Genomic DNA, 20172 nt, shown 5'->3' with positions numbered 1-20172 from the left:
CACATCCAGCATGTTCACCTCCAAGATCGTCTGAGACCAGCCACTCGGATAGCTGCTGAAACAATCGGTTTGCATAACCAAAGAACTTCTGCACAAACTGTCAGAAACCGTCTCAGGGAAGCTCATCTGCATGCTCGTCATCCTCATCGGGGTCTCGACCTGACTCCAGTTCGTCGTCGTAACCGACTTGAGTGGGCAAATGCTCACATTCGCTGGCGTTTGGCACGTTGGAGAGGTGTTCTCTTCACGGATGAATCCCGGTTCACACTGTCCAGGGCAGATGGCAGACAGCGTGTATGGCGTCGTGTGGGTGAGCGGTTTTCTGATGTCAATGTTGTGGATCGAGTGGCCCATGGTGGCGGTGGGGTTATGGTATGGGCAGGCGTCTGTTATGGACGAAGAACACAGGTGCATTTTATTGATGGCATTTTGAATGCACAGAGATACCGTGACGAGATCCTGAGGCCCATTGTTGTGCCATACATCCAAGAACATCACCTCATGTTGCAGCAGGATAATGCACGGCCCCATGTTGCAAGGATCTGTACACAATTCTTGGAAGCTGAAAATGTCCCAGTTTTTGCATGGGTGGCATACTCACCGGACATGTCACCCATTGAGCATGTTTGGGATGCTCTGGACCGGCGTATACGACAGCATGTACCAGTTCCTGCCAATATCCAGCAACTTCGCACAGCCATTGAAGAGGAGTGGACCAACATTCCACAGGCCACAATTGACAACCTGATCAACTCTATGCGAAGGAGATGTGTTGCACTGCATGAGGCAAATGGTGGTCACACCAGATACTGACTGGTATCCCCCCCCCAGTAAAACAAAACTGCACCTTTAAGAGTGGCCTTTTATTGTGAACAGTCTAAGGCACACCTGTGCACTAATCATGGTGTCTAATCAGCATCTTGATATGGCACACCTGTGAGGTGGGATGGATTATCTCACCAGTGGGCAATAATTCTCTGCAGAAACATGAACAGCAATATATTGTAACTGAAGATAGAATGCAAGAATATGTTAATAATGAACCTCTATTTTGCAATTTTAAGGCTCAGAAAAATGTGATTTGCGCTCATTTTGAGCATTGTTGCCGATGCTTCATAGATACCTGTGATTTTCTTTTCAGCAATTTGTGGAAAAAGAGGATTTCTGTCACACAAACCTAGAGTGCCTTAATTGGCGACATGACGAGTAAAAAAACAAACAAACAAAAAAAAAACTGTCATGTGATTCATGGCGCCATCTTTGTTCCAAAATAGCATTCGCTGTTAAGTCTGTCTGCATGGAAATCCAGCTATTTTATTTTTTCACTGAAAATGATGGGTTGCTGTGCATTTGGAGGCACAAATAGACATCTCAAGGGCTTTAAGATGTACAGATTCCCTTCAGATCCAAACAGAAGAAACATTTGAGAAAATAAAGTCAGCCATGTGGGATGAAAGCCAACATCATCATCAAAGTTTTGCGAGGTAAATTTATTGTTCGGTCCCACGTATAGTAAAATTTACCTAAACCATCATTGTATAAACTAGATATTCGCAGTAACTGGACAAAAAAAAAAACTCCTAAAGTTTTTGTATTTTCCATGTAATAAATACTGTATATAACAGATTTTGTATAATGGGAGTTTTCACTCACATCGGATAAAATGTCCCGTCCGATCGCAATGTAGTTCCATTAAAAACCCTGAACAGTCTGGACGTGCACAGTAACAGAGGTACAAATTAAAGTTCAGCGCTCTGACACTCACCGATTTGAGGAAAGTGGGACCGGAGTCATTTCTGTGATTAAAAGATTGACCTTTTTTTTTTTTCACACCGTGCTCAGACTCGGACCCGCAGGCTGATGTGCACCTGTTAAGTCAGACACAAAAGGCTGTGATTTGACACTTTCCTGCTTTCACTACTTCGTCTGCCATCATATAGTTTTGCAGTGCGGATGCTAATTACATATGGATCAGAAAAGTCTGCACGTTTACAGCACGAAGTTGGTAAAAGAGGAAATTGTACCTCTTACCTTTTGAATTGGAGGTGATGATTGTAGAAAGAAAAGCTTGTTGAGGGTCAAATTAGTCCATAATAAAGCATAATCCAGAGACGGAGAACTTTAAAACTGTCATGCGTGTCATTGCATGACAGGGAATTACAGCTGTGCAGCTCCATAAATTAGGCTTTAAATTAATTAAATGTCATAAATTGTAAATTTATGTAAATTTGATAGCTTAACTATTTTATATTTATTTTGATAGCATCTGTACCTGGATGTGTTGTTGTATGTGGTTAAATGATTTTAAAAAATATTGAAAACATTAAAGGTTCATTCAATAGTTCAGCGCAGATGGATCCAAAATGGAACCATGTTCTGAGTTGACGCCGCTCTCTCTGCATAAACCCAGTGGTTGTAGGCCCTGATGTCTACACATACACAGATATTTCAGAAAACTTAGGTTTCTGTGTGTTTTTGCCTTTCATGCACCTGTAAACTGTATTTTAAGTCACTGAAAACAGAGCTTTTGCATTTAAACTTCCAAGGTGAAGTTTTCAGAAAGTCACAATTTAGTTGTTTATGAGGAGTTTTTGTCTTTTTCTCTGTTTTTTTTTTTTTTTTGTGCTCCTGATTGGCCAATGTGGCTATAAGGTTAGGATTTCTCGGGCTTTACAATAAAGGTAGGCGATACCAGGAATCATGGGCACAATTTGGTGGGGGATAGGGGGGACATGTCCCCCCCACCTTTTCAACCAGGGGGGACAGAATATGGTATGTCTCCCCACCTTCTGACATATATGTGTGTACTTGAAACATGCTATGCCAGTCTTATGTAAAAAACCATGTCAGAGTAGTATCTTTGTTTCTACAAGTTTGTATTTTTTAGCAGCATTGACTTGTTTACAACATCTGTTTCTTGTTTGTCACAGTCAGAATTTTCTGGGACTGCATTTGCCCAGATTTGAAACCAAAAATAGTTGCCTCTAGGGACTATATACAATATAAAATTATTTATAGAAAAACGTTTAGATTTTTTTCTACTAAGGTTTGAACTTTGAGTGTTTACACAGGAGAGAAAAGTGAGAAAATGTTAATGCCTGTTTGAGAAAACTGTATAAAGTGTGTAGTGAGGAGTTTTACAGCGTTAAAACATCTATAATAATTATAAAAAATAAAGCTGACTACTTTGCGGATTTCGCCATCGTGGGTTATTTTTAGAATGTAACTCCCACGATAAATGAGGGACCACTGTATACGAGGTGTATTAGATAAGAAACCGACACTTTTATTTATTTTTTTTTAACTATATGGATTTGAATGACGTGCGATTACACCAATCATGCTTGAACCCTCGTGCGCATGCGTGAGTTTTTTCATGCGTCGGTGACGTCATTTCCCTGTGGGCAGGCCTTGAGTGAGATGTGGTCCCGCCCTCTCGGCTGAATTCCTTTGTTTCACACGCTGCTCGAGACGGCGCGCGTTGCTTTATCAAACTTTTTTCTGGACCTTTGAGGAATATCCGAGTGGACACTATTCAAGAAATTTAGCTGGTTTTCGGTGAAAAGTTTAACGGCTGATGAGAGATTATGGGGTGTTTCTGTCGGTGTAAGGACTTCCCACGGAGCGGGACGTCGCGCAGCGCTTCCAGGCGCCGTCATCGGCCTGTTTCGAGCTGAAAACATCCTAATTTAAGGCTTAATTCACCCAGGACGTCGTGAGAGAACAGAGAAGATTCATAAGAGGCCGGCATGAGGACTTTATGCGGACATTCCACTGTTTAAGGACATTTTGTAATGAAAGAACGTGCGAGCAAATTCGCCAAGTCGTTTCCGTGACAACTCGGCGAATCTGTGTGCGCCGCGACAGGAAAAACACCTCCATGTTGAAAACCATTTGTAAAATTCAGGCGGCTTTTGATGGCTTTCAACAAGTGAGTAACTGAGATTGTTTAACAGCTTGGGCATGTTCCAACTTGCCCGTTAAGGTTTCCAACGGAGGTGTTTTTCCTGTCGCGACCCCCCGCGGTCGGGTCCGGCCCGACATGCGACTCTGCCCGCACGTTCTTTCATTACAAAATGTCCGTTAACAATGGAATGTCCAAATAAACTCCTCATGCTGACTTCTTCTGAAAGTTCTCTGTTCTCTGACGACTTACTGGGTCAACAGAGCCTGAAATGTGGAAGTTTTCAACTTGAAACGGCGAGACGCTGCCGCCTCGAAGCGCAGATTGCCGTCAGGCGCCGTGGGCCGTCCTTAAAGCGACACTACCAGACAAAAATCTCTCATCAGCTGTTAAAATTTTTACCGAAAATCAGCTGAATTTATCGAATGGTGTCCACTCAGTTGTGCCTTACAGTTTTGAAAAAATTTTGATCAAACAAAGCAGCAGTCTCTGAGCCATTCCTAAACAATGAAAAATCGACGAGAGGGTGGGCCACTCCTCACTCAAAGACTGCCCACAGGTGAATGACGTAACCGACAGGCGTGAAAAAACTCTTGCATGCCCACGAGGGTTCAAGCATGTCTGATGTAATCACACGTGATTCAAATCCATATGGTTTTTGAAAAAAATAATAAGGTCGGATACTTTTCTAACAGACCTCGTATGATAAAATTGTTATCAAGTTGTTCACTAATGAATATGGCTTTTTACACCCTTCTGAAAACCATACACCATTTATCATTTATAGGTATATGATAAAATCATTATCAAGTTGTTTTACCAATGAATATGGCTTTTCACACCCTTGTATGTGTGTGGTTTTCTTCAGGGTGTAAAAAGCCATATTCATTGGTGAACAGCTTGATAACTGATAATATCAATACCAGTGTTGGTATCAATATTACCGATTTTACAGGACCGATCCGCCCACCGCTACTTTACAATGTGTTTTGCGTTTTTCATGTGGATTCAGGTTTTTTTTTTTTTTTTTAACTGTTTTTGTGGATGTTTGGTTTTGTTTTGTTTTTTTTTTTTCTTCTTTCAAATTGAAGGCAGAAAATGCCCATTTTCAAAAATACCTGTGTATGTGTGAACTTAATTCAAGGTTACTACAGCAGATCCTGGTGGATCTGAATGTTGATTTGGCACAAGTTTTACACCGGATGGCCTTCCTAATGCAAATCCACATTACATGGTCGTGATCCACGAACCTTCCACACAGGAAATAAGTAAAAATTAACATTCATTTAACAGTCATTTAAAGTATACCATAGAAAACAGGCAAGAAGACAGCATCACTATGTCAGAAAGAAAATGTTTTTGTTTAAAATAAAGACTGGGAAAGCTGTGGAGAAAATGACATAAAAAAAATCACGGAGAAGACGAGCCGAATGTGATGGTCAGTTCGGTCAGGCGAAAGCTCGGACACCACAACGGACCCGAAATCTGTAGCATCGACGAAGCTAAGCTATTAGCGTGTTTGTTAAACCTATAACCAGGTAAGATTTAGCCCACATTACATCTGCTGCGGGTGGGTTTCATTCCGTGGAAACGTGATTAAGTAGTGTTATTGCCGAAATGTCACCGGTCAAGGATTTTTATTATTTATTTTTAGTCGAGAGGGAGTCTAGTGGCTACTGTTGCTAGTATTGGTTTCAGGGAGTGTCCCAGCGCCGGCTGACAGCCGCACATCAGCTTCATTTAATTAAAAATAATAACGGCACACATTCTGTAATAACAGCATTTACACGAGTTTATCAGCTTCCCGTGATATCTGTCCAAATGGGGATCATTCGTCTTTGTTCTTCTCTATATATAAATCACAAAATTAGTCTTGGTTGTGATTTATATTTGTTGTTTAGGTTTTCTGTTCTGTGAGAAAGTATTTAGGATACAACCACAGCCAGGCTGATATTTATTATCGCTGTGTCATAATCAGCAGATTAAGTAGTTTCGTGTAATGCACATGTATAGTCATAACTACAATGTTACTCTATCGATTGCAGGAGTATTTTTTTTTTTCTACAGCAGGTTATGAAGAAATGGTGCATGAGCATTTGCATTCACTGGGTGGCGCCAGAGTACTTCTTTAACATTGCAAAACATTTCTAAGGCTTGGTGCTACTTGCTTTATTGAAATGTTTTTTGGTTTGTTTTTTTTTGGTTTTTTTTTCCAACGACGGTACTACTCTTTTAACAGTAGGTCTTCAGACTGTTGTTGTTGTTTGTCTTTTGTCTGGAATATTAATAATATTGAATAATTATAATTTTCTAGACCATAAAATTATGTTGCTAAGGAAAAATAATATAAAGGTATTTGTGAAACTAATCATCTGTACAGGATTGCCATTGTGTAGTAAATCACTAAAGTGCTGCACTTGCAGGGTAGTGATGGTTTAGTGGTTAAGCAGTGGACATGCACCTAAGATGAAAATTTCAGACCCCTCCATGATTTCTAAGTGGGAGAACTTGCAAAATCGCAGGGTGTTCAAATACTTATTTTCCTCACTGTAAATGCAGTCCATTTGTTTGCCCCCAGTTGTTCAAAGTTGCCACAGCAGGTCTGCATTGGGGGAATTTGGCACAAGTTTTATCTTGGATTAGAGCCTGACCGATATGGATTTTTTGATGCCAATAACGATATTTGGATGGAAAAAATGCAGATAATCGATAAATCGGCTGATTTGCCAATAGCCAATAAATCAGCCGATATTATTATTATTTTTTTTTAATGAATAAAATGTTCTTTTTTGGACCCTTAACAAAAAAGGTATGAGCTAAAAGCTGAAGCTTTGTTCTCATATTGATTAACTTTATAACAGAGAATAATTTTCAAGTTCAAAAAATACAATTGGAGCAGTTAGGGGGCTATTCAAATGGGCCAACAAGTAAGATACTCCTGAAAACAATCTTTGCCATATCACGTGAGGTAAATCTGCCCTGCGGTTGGATTTTGGAAAACCATGTGACGAAGAACCAATTCCGATTGGACACTCACATTGCGCACGTCCTCGCACATCTTCTATAAGGAGTACCAAGATGGCCGACGGTGGATCGAAAGTCTGTGGAGTTAACTTTTCAGCAAAAAAATGTAAGTTTCTATCTCATATCATTAAAAAGTTATTTACAATTTAGTAAAGCTTGGTCCCAGCCATCGTATATGACGGTGTCGGCCCCAGAGGGTTAATGGCGAACGGCAGTAATTCCCAGAACCCTTCCGGACGACCAGTGAATCTGAATGTTTCAACCTGTGAGCAGTAAACAAAAGTTTTTCATGCTAGACATAATGTCTACACAACGTGGGCTTAATAAAAAGCGTGGCCGATGCAATGAAGCACATTTGACACTTTACTACATAAACTGAGTTAATCAAACTGAGTTGAACTGAAACGGGAGAAATGTGGGGTGAATGTAATCGCAAATTTATTACAAACAACATCCTTGTAAACTTACCCGTATGCTTTTGTCAGCCGATCAGTGCAGTGTGACGGCGAACTACGGGGGCCGGTGATGAACACATTTAAGCAGGGTGTAAGCAGATCTCAGTTGAATGGAGTCAGAGCTCCATCTACTGGACAAACGGTGCAAGGACAGTTTACATTGCCGACCCAAACATTATTTCAGTAACTGTTCTGTTTATGAGAAATTATCGGCGTTCTATCGGCAAAATTTCGGCTGATAGTGAGTACTTTGAAAAGGGCTTATATCAGCCGATAATATCGGCTGGCCGATATATCGGTCGGGCTCTATCTTGGATGCCCTTCCTCCAGTTTCACATGGAGAATCACACTAGGGTGTCTACATGCTGAGAGTGGCAACAATTAGAGATTGAAGCGATATGAATGAACATATCAGAGGGACTGAACAGATGGGACAGTTTAGACACACTCAGAGAGGTGAGACTGAGATGGTTTGGACATATGCAGAGGAGGGACCCAGGGTACATATGAGGATGCTGAGGATAGAGCCACCAGGCAGCAGGAGAAAAGAGAGGCCAAAGAGGAGGTTTATGGATGTGGACAGGGGAAGGACAGGGTAAGATGGAAACAATTGAACTGCTGTGGCGACCCCTAACGGGAGCAGCTGAAACAAGATGATTGTTTCCTATCTTGATCCATTGGATGCTGCATTTACTGGCTTTATGTATGGAAACTCCATAGTCATACCTGTCTTCTTGTCACCCAGTTGGGTTAATTCGGACTGAGAAAACGTATTTGGAAACATATTTACATTATATGACTTTTAAGTAGGGGAGAAAAGCACGGCATTTACTTTCTTTTAATTTATGAAGAATACGAATAACAGTCATGCATAATTGTGTATTTATACATCACCCTCTCTATATCTGTTTCTTCAGTGTTAAGACATGGATGAAAAACAGCAGGAAATTAATCTTTTTAGAGATTTATGGCCGTATTTAATAACTGAATGATCTTTAAGGATAAGTTTTTCAGCACAAAACTCCACTACTTAATATACAAACACATACAAAATACACATTGTCAGTAACTCCATGACAGCTATTAAAAGCAAACGTCTACTTGGGGCACACGTGCATGCGAGCAGGTAGACATGCACAGATACAGATTCTTTATATCATTGTAACAGGTGCAACGAAAGGTAAGGTGCAAGCCTTTCAGTGCAAATACAAACCTGAGTAAAACGTGCAGACTTGAACGGTCTGGGGAAGAAAAGAAAGCAAACTTAAAATTTAACAGAATGAAAACAGTATGTCCAGTGCACAAAAAAAAAAAATCATACTTAGTAGCAAAAAAGAGATTACATAAAAAAAGAGAAAAGTATGTACAAAACTGTGGATATTTCAGTGGCAGTGGATATTGCATGTAAACAAATATTGCACTCATTTCAGGTGTGGCAGGTGACATGTGGTTCCAGTGGCATTCAAAGCTTTAACAGCAGTTGAATAGAAACTGTTTTCACCCTCTTTGTACTTGCTTGACTGGTCCTGTACATCTGCCTGCTTCGGTAGATTCAGATAGCCAGACACACACACAAATTCACCCTTGCCCATTCTCCATGTAACATGGAGTTGCATCAGGAAGCGCACCCAGCATAAAACTTGTGCCAAAATCAACTGCTGCAACAACCTCAAGTGAAAACAAGGGAGAAGCCGAAGGGACTTACTATATATACGCACACACATTATGTTAAACAAGGTCAGACAAAAGGAGAACAACACATTCTAAATTCCATGAAAATTCAGTAAGGTATGTCATCTATAATACATTCCAATTCTAAGGTAGAACTATACTAAGGTATATCTAAATATCTAAAAAAGAAGAGTACAATAGAAGAGTAGAATAGAGTAGAGTAGAGCCACTTAGGTGCTTGGTCTTGAGAACCAGGGATGGTAGGTTGAAAAACTTTTTTTATCCCATGGGAACTCTCCCTACCCATCTAAGCCGGTCAAGAAAATGGACACCGTGTATATAAGTGATATTTACACAGTAAGGGTAATAAACAACATATACAAGAAATATAGTTGCTACATAATATTATAGGAGTTAGCTTCTAAAACCTAAATATTCATACAGGAGAAGAATGTATTATATGTATACCTAGTCTGTAGACCAGTAGTAAAATTAAATTATAGCTCGTAGGCTAAGTGATAAATATGGTTTATTATAGAAACAGAAGCTATGATGTAGTATGTTTAGGTATCTATCTAAAGTTCACCATGCTAGCCTACTATAAGAAGACAAAATACATATTCTATATGTTGTCTAATGGAAACCCCAAACTTAGATACTATATGTTGATATCTATTAAAGAACCCATAAACTGAAGAATCATTAAAAATCTACACCATGTAAAATAAAAATGTAAATTACGAAAATAAGCTAGCTATAGCTAGATGAGCTACCGCTAAATTAGCCGTTAATAAGCCAACCTTGCTAGCCAACAAGGTTAAACAAAGCCAGTAACTAGCATATAAAGTACAATAGCGTAGTTTAACCCTACAATAACGGTATTAACAAAAACATATAACAAAAAGTGGCTTTGTTTTATTAATTCTGATTAATAAAACAAAACCATTGTTTTATTAATCAGATAATAATTTACTCCTGGGATGGGTATTATTTTCTATACTTGCTTACTCCAATTAAGGGTCACGGGGGAATGGAACCTATCCCAGGAGTTATATAGGCAAGAGGCAGAGTACACTCTGGACAGGAAGCCAATCTATTGCAGTTAATTCTGATTACATTTTAAAAATTAATCATAAATATTTTGGGGTAATTTGTTATTCTGTTATTTCTGTTACAAAATGTAAAACTGAAGACATTTTTATTTATTTTAATGACTTCTCATGGCCTCATGCAGTGCCAAGACAGCCTACCAGGGGGCCACAGCTCACACTTTAGGAATCACTGCTTCATATAAATTGTGTTTGTTGTAAACCCATGAAATCAAGAATGTATAAGGCAGCGCAGTCTCGTTTGAACCCTGCGTGATATCACTAGATTTTACCACTTATGGGGACAGCCGTTCCTGTTGTGCAGTATATACACAACATAACTTCACATGGAAAAATGGTGTACTGTTTTGTTTTCGGCTGCAGTCACCGAAGCACTCGCAAAAAGTGCAGTTTTTTTGGTTCCCAGTGGAGAAGGGAAGACGAGGCAAATGGGAGTCATCGTGTCGGTGGTAAGTGTTAGCTTACTAGGGATGGGTATTGATAAGATTTTATCTATCGATCCCATTATTGATTCTGCTTATCAATCTGCTTCCTTATCGATTCCCTTATCAATACCTCCTGTGAATTTTCTGTGTGCTAAAAGTAGGCTTTACAGGTTTTCTATGTCAACAACATTTTATTGAGTCTTAAATTAAATAAATATGAAATTGGTCACTGGATCCTTGATCTCTGGACTTACAGTAAATAAAATCTACACGGTGGATCCTTGATCTCTGTACATAGAAAAAAATCTGTAGTTTTTGTCAAAAGTATTTCCTTTCAGACATTAATGGCATGGATGTTTCTCCATACATCTGAGCTGAGCTCAGCCGGCTGTTGGAGTCTGCAAGTCTACAGCCATACAGTCTTGGGCTGCTACACGTCAGCCAGGACGTCTCATTTTGTGAGGAAAAAAAAACATTTAGTTCGATTGCAGTTTATTGTTTGTATTACAACGTTTGGAAAGAAGTGTCATTTGATTCCAACGGCGATTCGCTTTGAAGTTATTAATTCCGAGCGGACTCTATCTTTCTAACTTGACTCGGCGGCGTAGTGTTTGGAGCAATGGAACGGAGGACGATTCTCGTTTCTTTCTCGCAAAAAAACAGGAGTCCCAGTTACTGACTTTAATCCACACAAAGTGACTCACAATTGATATATTTTAATGGCTTTGAGAGGGGTTATGAAGCAGAGTTGACGCTTCTGAAGAGGCGCAAAGCAAAGACCCATTGAAGCAGCGGATCGACGCACTGCTTCATTGGTTTAAGGTTCAAAGCAAAGCTGCACTGCAGAAACGGTTGATTACAGACCCGCTGCAGGGCCTGTAATCAAGGTAGAGAAATTATCATTTTTTCCCGACAAAGACCCTCAAAAACAACAGCTGCTCTGAAGGACAAGCAAAGAGGCTATTGATGTCGGTGGATCGAATAATTTCTTAATGTTTTACCTGAAAAGAACTGGTTCTCGATACCCATCCATGTAGCCTACACAGCTAACCAGAGTAGTTACATTCTCTGGCCTGCAAAACTGCCTTGACACATTTGTGCTCCGAGTCATGAACAAACCGCAACACATGCATCATCACTTTTTCTTCGCATTTTCACTTTGTTTGGATATAATTTGCCCAAAAACTCAGAGAAAATGCTGTGTTTTTGTCCCCGGAAGTAGAGAAATTACATCATATGCGTCATATTTTACCCCTTTAGCGCCTGTACTCAAACGAGACTGCCCTGCCTAATTGCCATGGTATGTTTATAAAAAGGGGGAGAAAGGGGGCAGCACACGGGGTAGGTGATGGTCTAGTGGTTAATCATTGGGCTTGAGACCAGAGGATCCTCAGTTTAAATCTCAGCCTGACCAGAAAATCACTAAGGGCACTTGGGCAAGGTCTTTAATCCCCTACTTGCTCCTGGTGTGTAGTGAGTGCCTTGTAGGGCAGCACCCTCACATCGAGGTGAATGTGAGGCATTATTGTAAAGCGCTTTGAGCGTCTGATGCAGATGGAAAAGCGCTATATAAATGCAGTCCATTTACGGTGGTTACCACTCTTGCGTCACAGCCCAGTTCCTTTCTGTGCGGCGTTCACATGTTGTCCGCATGGCTGCATGAGCTACCTTTGCATAGCTCCCACCATCAAAACATGCACGTTATATTATTTCTTCTTGTATCACTGTAGTTACATGGACTGCATTTATATAGCACTTTTCCATCAGAATCAGAATCTCAAAGCACTTTACAGTGATGACTCAAATTCACCCTAACACACACACACGCACACCGCAGGAGTCCAGGCTGACCTTTTTCAGTAGAAGCATTGTAGCTTGTTACTGAAAATTTTTAGGAGCGCAATTCAGTTCAGTTTATTTTATTTTATTTGTACAGCGGCAAATCACAACAGTGCATCCCCCCCCTCCCCCCGGGAAGCACGCATGCGGCAGTGGTAAAACTCCCTATGGTGATGAGAAGGGGTGACCCACTGCTTAGGCCATTCTAACAGTTACAAGGTTTTACAATTTTTACAAGATTTTCTTAACCATCAGAAGAAACAGAAACAGACAAAAAAAAAAAAACAGAAGGGCAAGGATAATTCAAACAAAAATCATCTGGCTCAAACCCATGGTTTAAACACAAGGATTAGTATTGTTATAGAGGTGTATTCATTTTGAAATACATTTGGTGTTTCTATGTTTAAAAAACTAAAAAGTTACACACTTTGAAATTACTTCATATTAACTGAAACCTCACTGATAATTACAAGAGTAAAAAGAGTGACAGGAAAAAATAAAGTTACCGCTTAACCCCGTTTTTCTCATACTCTATAGAGGTGTTCACTGTCACCATGCCCACACAAAACACACTTGCAGATAAGGAACGGGCCACTCGAGGTCCATTCTTCACTATGGGTAAACAATATCGAAATTTGGGGAAGAAATTTCTGGCTGATATCAGACAGTTCACATCCACGTGGTTACATAAAATCTGCATCCTTTTTATATTTGCCCCCCCCCCCTTTTTTTTTTAAGAGAGGTGGCTATCTGAATTGGGCAGCACAGTCTCGTTTGAGGGCAGGTGTTAAAGGGGTAAAATATGATGTAATTTCTTTACTTCCGGGGACAGAAACACTGCACTTTGTCTGAGTTTTTGGGCAAATTATGTTATGGTTCGGCATGGATGAAGGACAAACCCAAAAGCAGGGAGCAGAAAAGGTATGTTAGAAAAGAGATTTATTCAAATACTGAGGTTAATGAGTAAAGTGTGCGGCAATCTAGCCGCATGGAGACTGGCCCGCTCAGCGGTGGAACCAGGGGAACCGCAGCCCAGATGTCTTCAGTTCAGGTGGAAGGGACACAGAGCCAGGTGGTCGCCTGCAAGCTGTCGACGTGTCTGGGGAGGAGAGACAGAGTAGTGAGTGCTGAGTCGGTCACTTCCAGAAGTGATTCTCACAGTCAATCAGTGACAAACTATCACAGTTGGTCCAGGAGTGCAGTTCTTAGAGTGATACAGTTCAAATTCTTCAAGTTATGTTTTATCATAAAAGTTCACAGTTCAGTTTGAATCAGTGATAACTGATTGCAGCTGGTCCAAATAAGCAGATGGCCAGGAATCAGTTCAGTTGCTTCTTAGTGTTTGTTATCAGGAAAAGTTCACAGTTCAGTTTGTATGATATTCCAAGTAGAGTTCAGTGTGAAGCGGCTCGTGTGAGCAGAGGTGAACAAACAGTTGGTAGATGCAGAGTGTAGCTGCAGGTCAAGCTGGTCTCGGTGCGGCAGCAACGAGGACGAAGTCAGCTCTAAGCTGAGGCTCAGACAGGTGGTGTGTGGAAACACCCAAAAAGTCAGAAAAAATCTATTTCTGGAAAAAATAGAGAGGCCAAGCTTACCGTGGAAGGTTAGCGGAGATTCTGGCGAAGATAGAATGAGGAGCCGGGATTCTTATGCAGGTGCTGATTGGATGGAGATCAGGTGTGTCGATCAGCTTGCAGCGTGCCACCTGTGCAGAGGGGGAAAAAGGAGCAGCAGGAACAGAGCAGGCAGCCCACAACAAATTACACACAAAGTGAAAATGCAAAGAAAAAGTGATGATGCGGTGTAAAGTGGACATGTGTTGTGGTTTGTTTTTGTGACCCAGAGCTCAAACATGTCGAGGCGGTTGTGCAGGCGAGCGAACGTAGCTACTCTGGTTAGCTGTGTAGGCTAACACTTAACCGACACGACCTCTTACATTTGCCTTGTCTTCCCTTCTCCACTGGGAATAAAAAATAACTGTATTTTTGCGACTGCTTTGGTGATTGCAGCCGAAAAACAAAACAGTACACCATTTTTCCATGTGAAGTTATGCTGTGTATATATTGCGCAACAGGACTGGCTGTCCCCATAAGTTGTCAAATCCTGCAATATCACACAGGGTTCAAACGAGACTGCGCTGCCCTATTGAACCCTAACTTGACTAATCACTTCCAACACTCACCCCACCCCCATCTGCCATATTTGCAGGTCACACGTGCATGAGCAGTTGTTACAAAAAATAAATAAATAAATAAAGTTGTAAAATGCAACTATTTGGGGGCAGTCCAGAGCTCTGCACTGATGTCGACATGCTGCTATACATGGCCCTCAACTGCACACCAGGTGCAACCTGAGGATTAAGGACCTTGCTCAAAGGCCCTAAGTGATTTTCTAGTCTGATGAAGACTTGAACCAAGGATTCTGTGGTCTTAACCCCACTGCTTTAACCACGAGGGCATCATCTCCCCTGTTTGAGTCAGCAGGAGCAACTGACATAAAATATCACACTAGATCAATATGGAGATCCATACTGGATCTGCTGTTGCAGCCCCAAGTAAATGGGAATGGTTGAAATAGTGTTTTTTAGGGCGGGGGCGGTATGCAGTGTGTCGTACGAGTTCTGTTAGAAAAGTATCTGACTGACCTTTATTTATTTTTTATTTTTTTGCAAAAACCTGATGGATTTCAATCATGCGTGCTTGCATGAGCAAACCTTGAACCTTTGTGCGCATGTGTGAATTTTTTATCTGACTTGAAAATGAAAGTTTTTACAGAGAAACCCTGCAGCATTTGCATCCTTTGTAAAAAAGATGACAACACAAGTAGGAGGAGAGAGAGTTAAAAAAAACCTCACGCACAGCCATTCACTTGACTGATAAAAGCGAGTTAATCCTTGCTCTGATGAGCCAAAACATCAGGCTGCACAGTAATGCAATCTGCTGGCCTGTACTTGTGCTGTGCTGCCTGCATTGCGTTATAGAGAATCGTCCGGGTCTTTGTTTTCAGTCACAATGAAATGGTATCAAATGCCCCTGTGAAAGCCTGCTGCTTGTGTTTTTCATTTTAAATTTGTAGGCTAAAATGTATTCCTTATTAATGTTCATATCAGACAAAATATCAATCAAGGTGAAAAGCTTTTTGATGAGATTTGACCTTAATATGACAGCTGGCAGTGCAGAGAATGTAGAGCGATGCTGTTACAAATGGGAGTTGTTTTTGTTGGCTGCCTAATCAGTGTTTAACTGTAATGATTGTTGAAGGATATAATTAGTTGCAGGAATATTTCTTACGTGACATGTAATTGTTGTCATAAACAGGGCTGTTTTAAAATAAACTACACGACTGCAAATGTGATGAATGTTACATCAGTTTTGAATAATGGCTTTTAGACACCATACAGGCTTTAGGACCCAGCTGCATTGTCTGGGCCTACACCAGTCTCCCTCCTGCAGAAACCAGCTCATTAGCACAGTGCAGTGCTGCTGCTCAGCTCAGACACTCACAGCAGACTGAGCCCGCCTTATTTTTATTTTTTTGATATATATATATATATATATATACCTCTGTTTTCCCTTCTGTCGTACTCTGTCCCATTCATGTATGCTGAGGTTGAGCTGACAAGCAGAATTGGCACAATCTGCCCATTAGAAACTTCTGACAGCTGTGCTCTCACTGGCTTTCCATGTGATTAGCAAGGAGGACTTTTGAAAGTAATTTTGTGTTCGGAGCATCAGGAGAGGCTTAGTTTGATCAACAAAGAGGAAGACATACTCTGACAGCATCACCAGTCGTCCTTCTCCCTTCCGTGTGGCTGACGCTCTGCCCAATAACAGGCTACTTTAGTCAAGACAGTCGATTCAGGGGATCTGCAACCAAGAAACATGTTACAGTCTAGGAGGAACACCCGGGTGAGTGTGTAAAGAGGTTGGTGTGACTCTAGACAGTCCAGATTTCGAGACTGTTGTTAGGTTAATACTGCTGATCTGGGTTCTAGTGTTTTTCTTGATGTGTGGTAAATTTGTTTCACTTTGTCATCTGGTTTTAGTCTGAACAAAAGAGTGTCTCATCCATTTTCACTGCTGCGTTCCTCTGTTTGAATTGTTGTCTCTTTGTTCAGCTCCGATGGCCCTCTGGGCCTGACGTCTGTGTTGTGATGATGGGTTTTAGATACGAGTACGTGCAATGACTCTCTTCATGATCTGTAAATCAAGAGACCATATTTAAAAAGCTGTTGCTGTAATTGATTTATGAGGCTTTTCTTATCAGCAGACACTGTCCATGGTCCTGGGAAGACGCCTGTTTGTCATCCGTCTCTGAGTCAGTCAGCTTCCTGGTCCCAGTGACACATGACGTCAGGGCGTATGGTGGGATGTTGTTCAGAATTGATCAGTACTTGCTTTTTGGTGTCACCTTACCGGTGTATGTTTATTATTAAACAATACAACCCCTGGCAATAATTATGGAATCACCGGCCTCGGAGGATGGTCATTCAGTTGTTTAATTTTGTAGAAAAAAAGCAGATCACAGACATGACACAAAACTAAAGTCATTTCATATGGCAACTTTCTGGCTTTAAGAAACACTATAAGAAATCAGGAAAAATAATTGTGGCAGTCAGTAATGGTTACTTTTTTAGACCAAGCAGAGGGAAAAAAATATGGACTCACTCAATTCTGAGGAATAAATTATGGAATCACCCTGTAAATTTTCATCCCCAAAACTAACACCTGCATCAAATCAGATCTGCTCCTTAGTTTGCATCTTAAAAGGAGTGATCACACCTTGGAGAGCTGTTGCACCAAGTGGACTGACATGAATCATGGCTCCAACACGAGAGATGTCAGTTGAAACAAAGGAGAGGATTATCAAACTCTTAAAAGAGGGTAAATCATCACGCAATGTTGCAAAAGATGTTGGTTGTTCACAGTCAGCTCTGTCTAAACTCTGGACCAAATACAAACAACATGGGAAGGTTGTTAAAGGCAAACATACTGGTAGACCAAGGAAGACATCAAAGCGTCAAGACAGAAAACTTAAAGCAATATGTCTCAAAAATCGAAAATGCACAACAAAACAAATGAGGAACGAATGGGAGGAGACTGGAGTCAATGTCTGTGACCGAACTGTAAGAAACCGCCTAAAGGAAATGGGATTTACATACAGAAAAGCTAAACGAAAGCCATCATTAACACCTAAACAGACAAAAACAAGTTTACAATGGGCTAAGGAAAAGCAATTGTGGACTGTGGATGACTGGATGAAAGTCATATTCAGTGATGAATCTCGAATCTGCATTGGGCAAGGTGATGATGCTGCAACTTTTGTTTGGTGCCGTTCCAGTGAGATTTATGGGTGATTCTTTAACTACGGGCACTATTGGCCTTGTAAATGTAATTTCCACCACACCATTGCCTTACAATATAAAGCGCCTTGGGGCAACTGTTTGTTGTGATTTGGCGCTGTATACATGTGCTCTGATGTCACTGTTTATCTCCATAGAAACTACCCAAACAATCTTTCATACAAACTGTTTAAAGGGACACATTACAGTGTTGTGGTGGAAATTACGGCAATAGTGTGGGACAACTACGTTTTGTTTAAAAAAAAAATCACAACAGTTGTATGACATTGAATACCCCAATTATGTTTTGATTATTTTACTGATATTTTATTCAGAGATATTTTAAAACATTAGAAAAAACGTTTCTTTACGATTCATTTTTATCATTGAAGATCAAAAGTCTGGGTGTGGGACAAGCACAAAACGGCAATATTTGCATATAATGATGCTGAAAAAAGGTGAAAAAGTCATCATAGACTACTAGAACAAATTTCTTAACACACTTTCATTGTAAAGATAACTATAAAAGTGTGAAACTTCCCCTTTTTCTGTTTTTCATACAATATCATCAAAGGACATAATAAGTGCCTGTAGTCTAAGAATCACCCTAATAAAGATGACTGCCTGAAGAGAACATGTAAATTTCCACAGTCGTTGATGATATGGGGCTGCATGTCAAGTAAAGGCACTGGGGAGATGGCTGTCATTACATCATCAATAAATGCACAAGTTTACATTGATACACTCAACAAAAATATAAACGCAACACTTTTGGTTTTGCTTCCATTTTGTATGAGATGAACTCAAAGATCTAAAACTTTTTCCACATACACAATATCACCATTTCCCTCAAATATTGTTCACAAACCAGTCTAAATCTGTGATAGTGAGCACTTCTCCTTTGCTGAGATAATCCATCCCACCTCACAGGTGTGCCATATCAAGATGCTGATTAGACACCATGATTAGTGCACAGGTGTGCCTTAGACCAGTGATTTTCAACCTTTTTTGAGCCGCGGCACCCTTTTTATATTTACAAAATCCTGCGGCACACCACCAACCAAAATAATATTATAATGCTATTACCTCTGGTTTTGCGCAAAACCAATTATCGCAATAGAAAATCGATACAGAAAACACCGCATTTCGAAAATCCCCAAGCATTTTGCGCTCTGATCTCAAGTAGGGCTGTCACGATTAGGAATTTCTGGAGATGATTAATTGTCAGACAATTGCGATTGACGAATATATTTTCTATTTTTTTTTCTTTTTTTCCCCTTCTTTATATTCTACTATTGTAGTATAATTACACAACTCTGGAAGAACGTTTGGCTTCTGTAAGTGGAGAAACTGGGAATAGTGCAACATTTTTATTTTTATCTTCATTTTACATACAGTCCCAACTTTTTCTGAATTGTGGTTGTTTCTATTGCATTTCTGAAATTGTTTCTCCTCATCAGTCACGTTTTGTGCTTAAACACTGCATTAAGCTCAAGATTGAACAAATAAATACTCGTACCTTTGGAAAATAACAGCTGTTAAAGTTCAGAGTTCTCACCTGCTTTTTGTGATCTCTGCGTCTGAACATTGTTTTTTTTTTTTTTGTGGCACAGTTCATTCATATATTCTCATTTTTTAAATATGTTTTTAAAGATATTTGACCGTTTATTTCATCTCATGATCTCATAAATTCAGCATACGAAGCGCACATGGTGTGAACAGGACGGTAACGGCAGAATCACACCTTTAGAGAAAGTTCAGAGAGAAGTAAAGGCAGCTTCATGTTTTGGTTTTGTTTACTCGGGTTAAAATCCTCTCTCTGCTCCGTGCTCGCTGCGCACTGAACGTGTCGCGCCTGCATTCAGGAATCTCCCTCACCCACCCCCTCCCTCGCAGTCTGCAGCCTGTTAACTCCGCGCGCGCACACACAGGCACAGACACACACACCGACAGCTCCGCATTTTAGACGGCTTTTGAAGGAGAAGACACTGTTTTAATCGGCCGTCAGCCTCCTTGTTATTGTCCCGCCTTAAGACGAGAGCGAGGCTGCAGCACGTTTGACGTCAGATTCTGAGTCATTTTATGCTTTATGGATAAAATAAATAATTCACGGTAATCGCGAATATGAAAAATAATCGCGAATATGAAAAATACCCACGGCACCCCCGACGATCGATCACGGCACCCTAGGGTGCCGCGGCACCCCGGTTGAGAATCACTGCCTTAGACTGCCCACAATAAAAGGCCACTCTGAAAGGTGCAGTTTTATCACACAGCACAATGCCACAGATGTCACAAGATTTGAGGGAGCGTGCAATTGGCATGCTGACAGCAGGAATGTCAACCAGAGCTGTTGCTCGTGTATTGAATGTTCATTTCTCTACCATAAGCCGTCTCCAAAGGC

The 20172-nt window shown here is 40.6% G+C and overlaps 1 protein-coding gene across 6 annotated transcripts in view; it reads left to right on the top strand.

The window, feature by feature from the left end:
• Positions 1–5332: 5332 nt before the first annotated feature.
• Positions 5333–20172, top strand: part of dctn1b (dynactin 1b) — a 160335-nt gene continuing 145495 nt past the window's right edge. For 5 of the 6 annotated variants that reach the window (XM_034159868.1, XM_034159867.1, XM_034159865.1 and 2 more), the window contains exon 1: positions 16115–16335. In XM_034159868.1, coding sequence (XP_034015759.1) covers positions 16309–16335 — 27 coding nt within the window. In that variant the 5' untranslated portion in view covers positions 16115–16308. Of the gene's footprint in view, positions 5443–16114; positions 16336–20172 lie in introns of those variants that run through there. The other variant, XM_034159869.1, reaches the window with a different exon arrangement.

Source organism: Thalassophryne amazonica, chromosome 19 (genome assembly GCF_902500255.1).
Source record: "Thalassophryne amazonica chromosome 19, fThaAma1.1, whole genome shotgun sequence".
In the NCBI taxonomy this organism is placed as follows: Eukaryota; Metazoa; Chordata; class Actinopteri; order Batrachoidiformes; family Batrachoididae; genus Thalassophryne; species Thalassophryne amazonica.
Note: the sequence above shows the minus strand (reverse complement) of the source record. Positions and strands in the feature narration are given on the sequence as shown.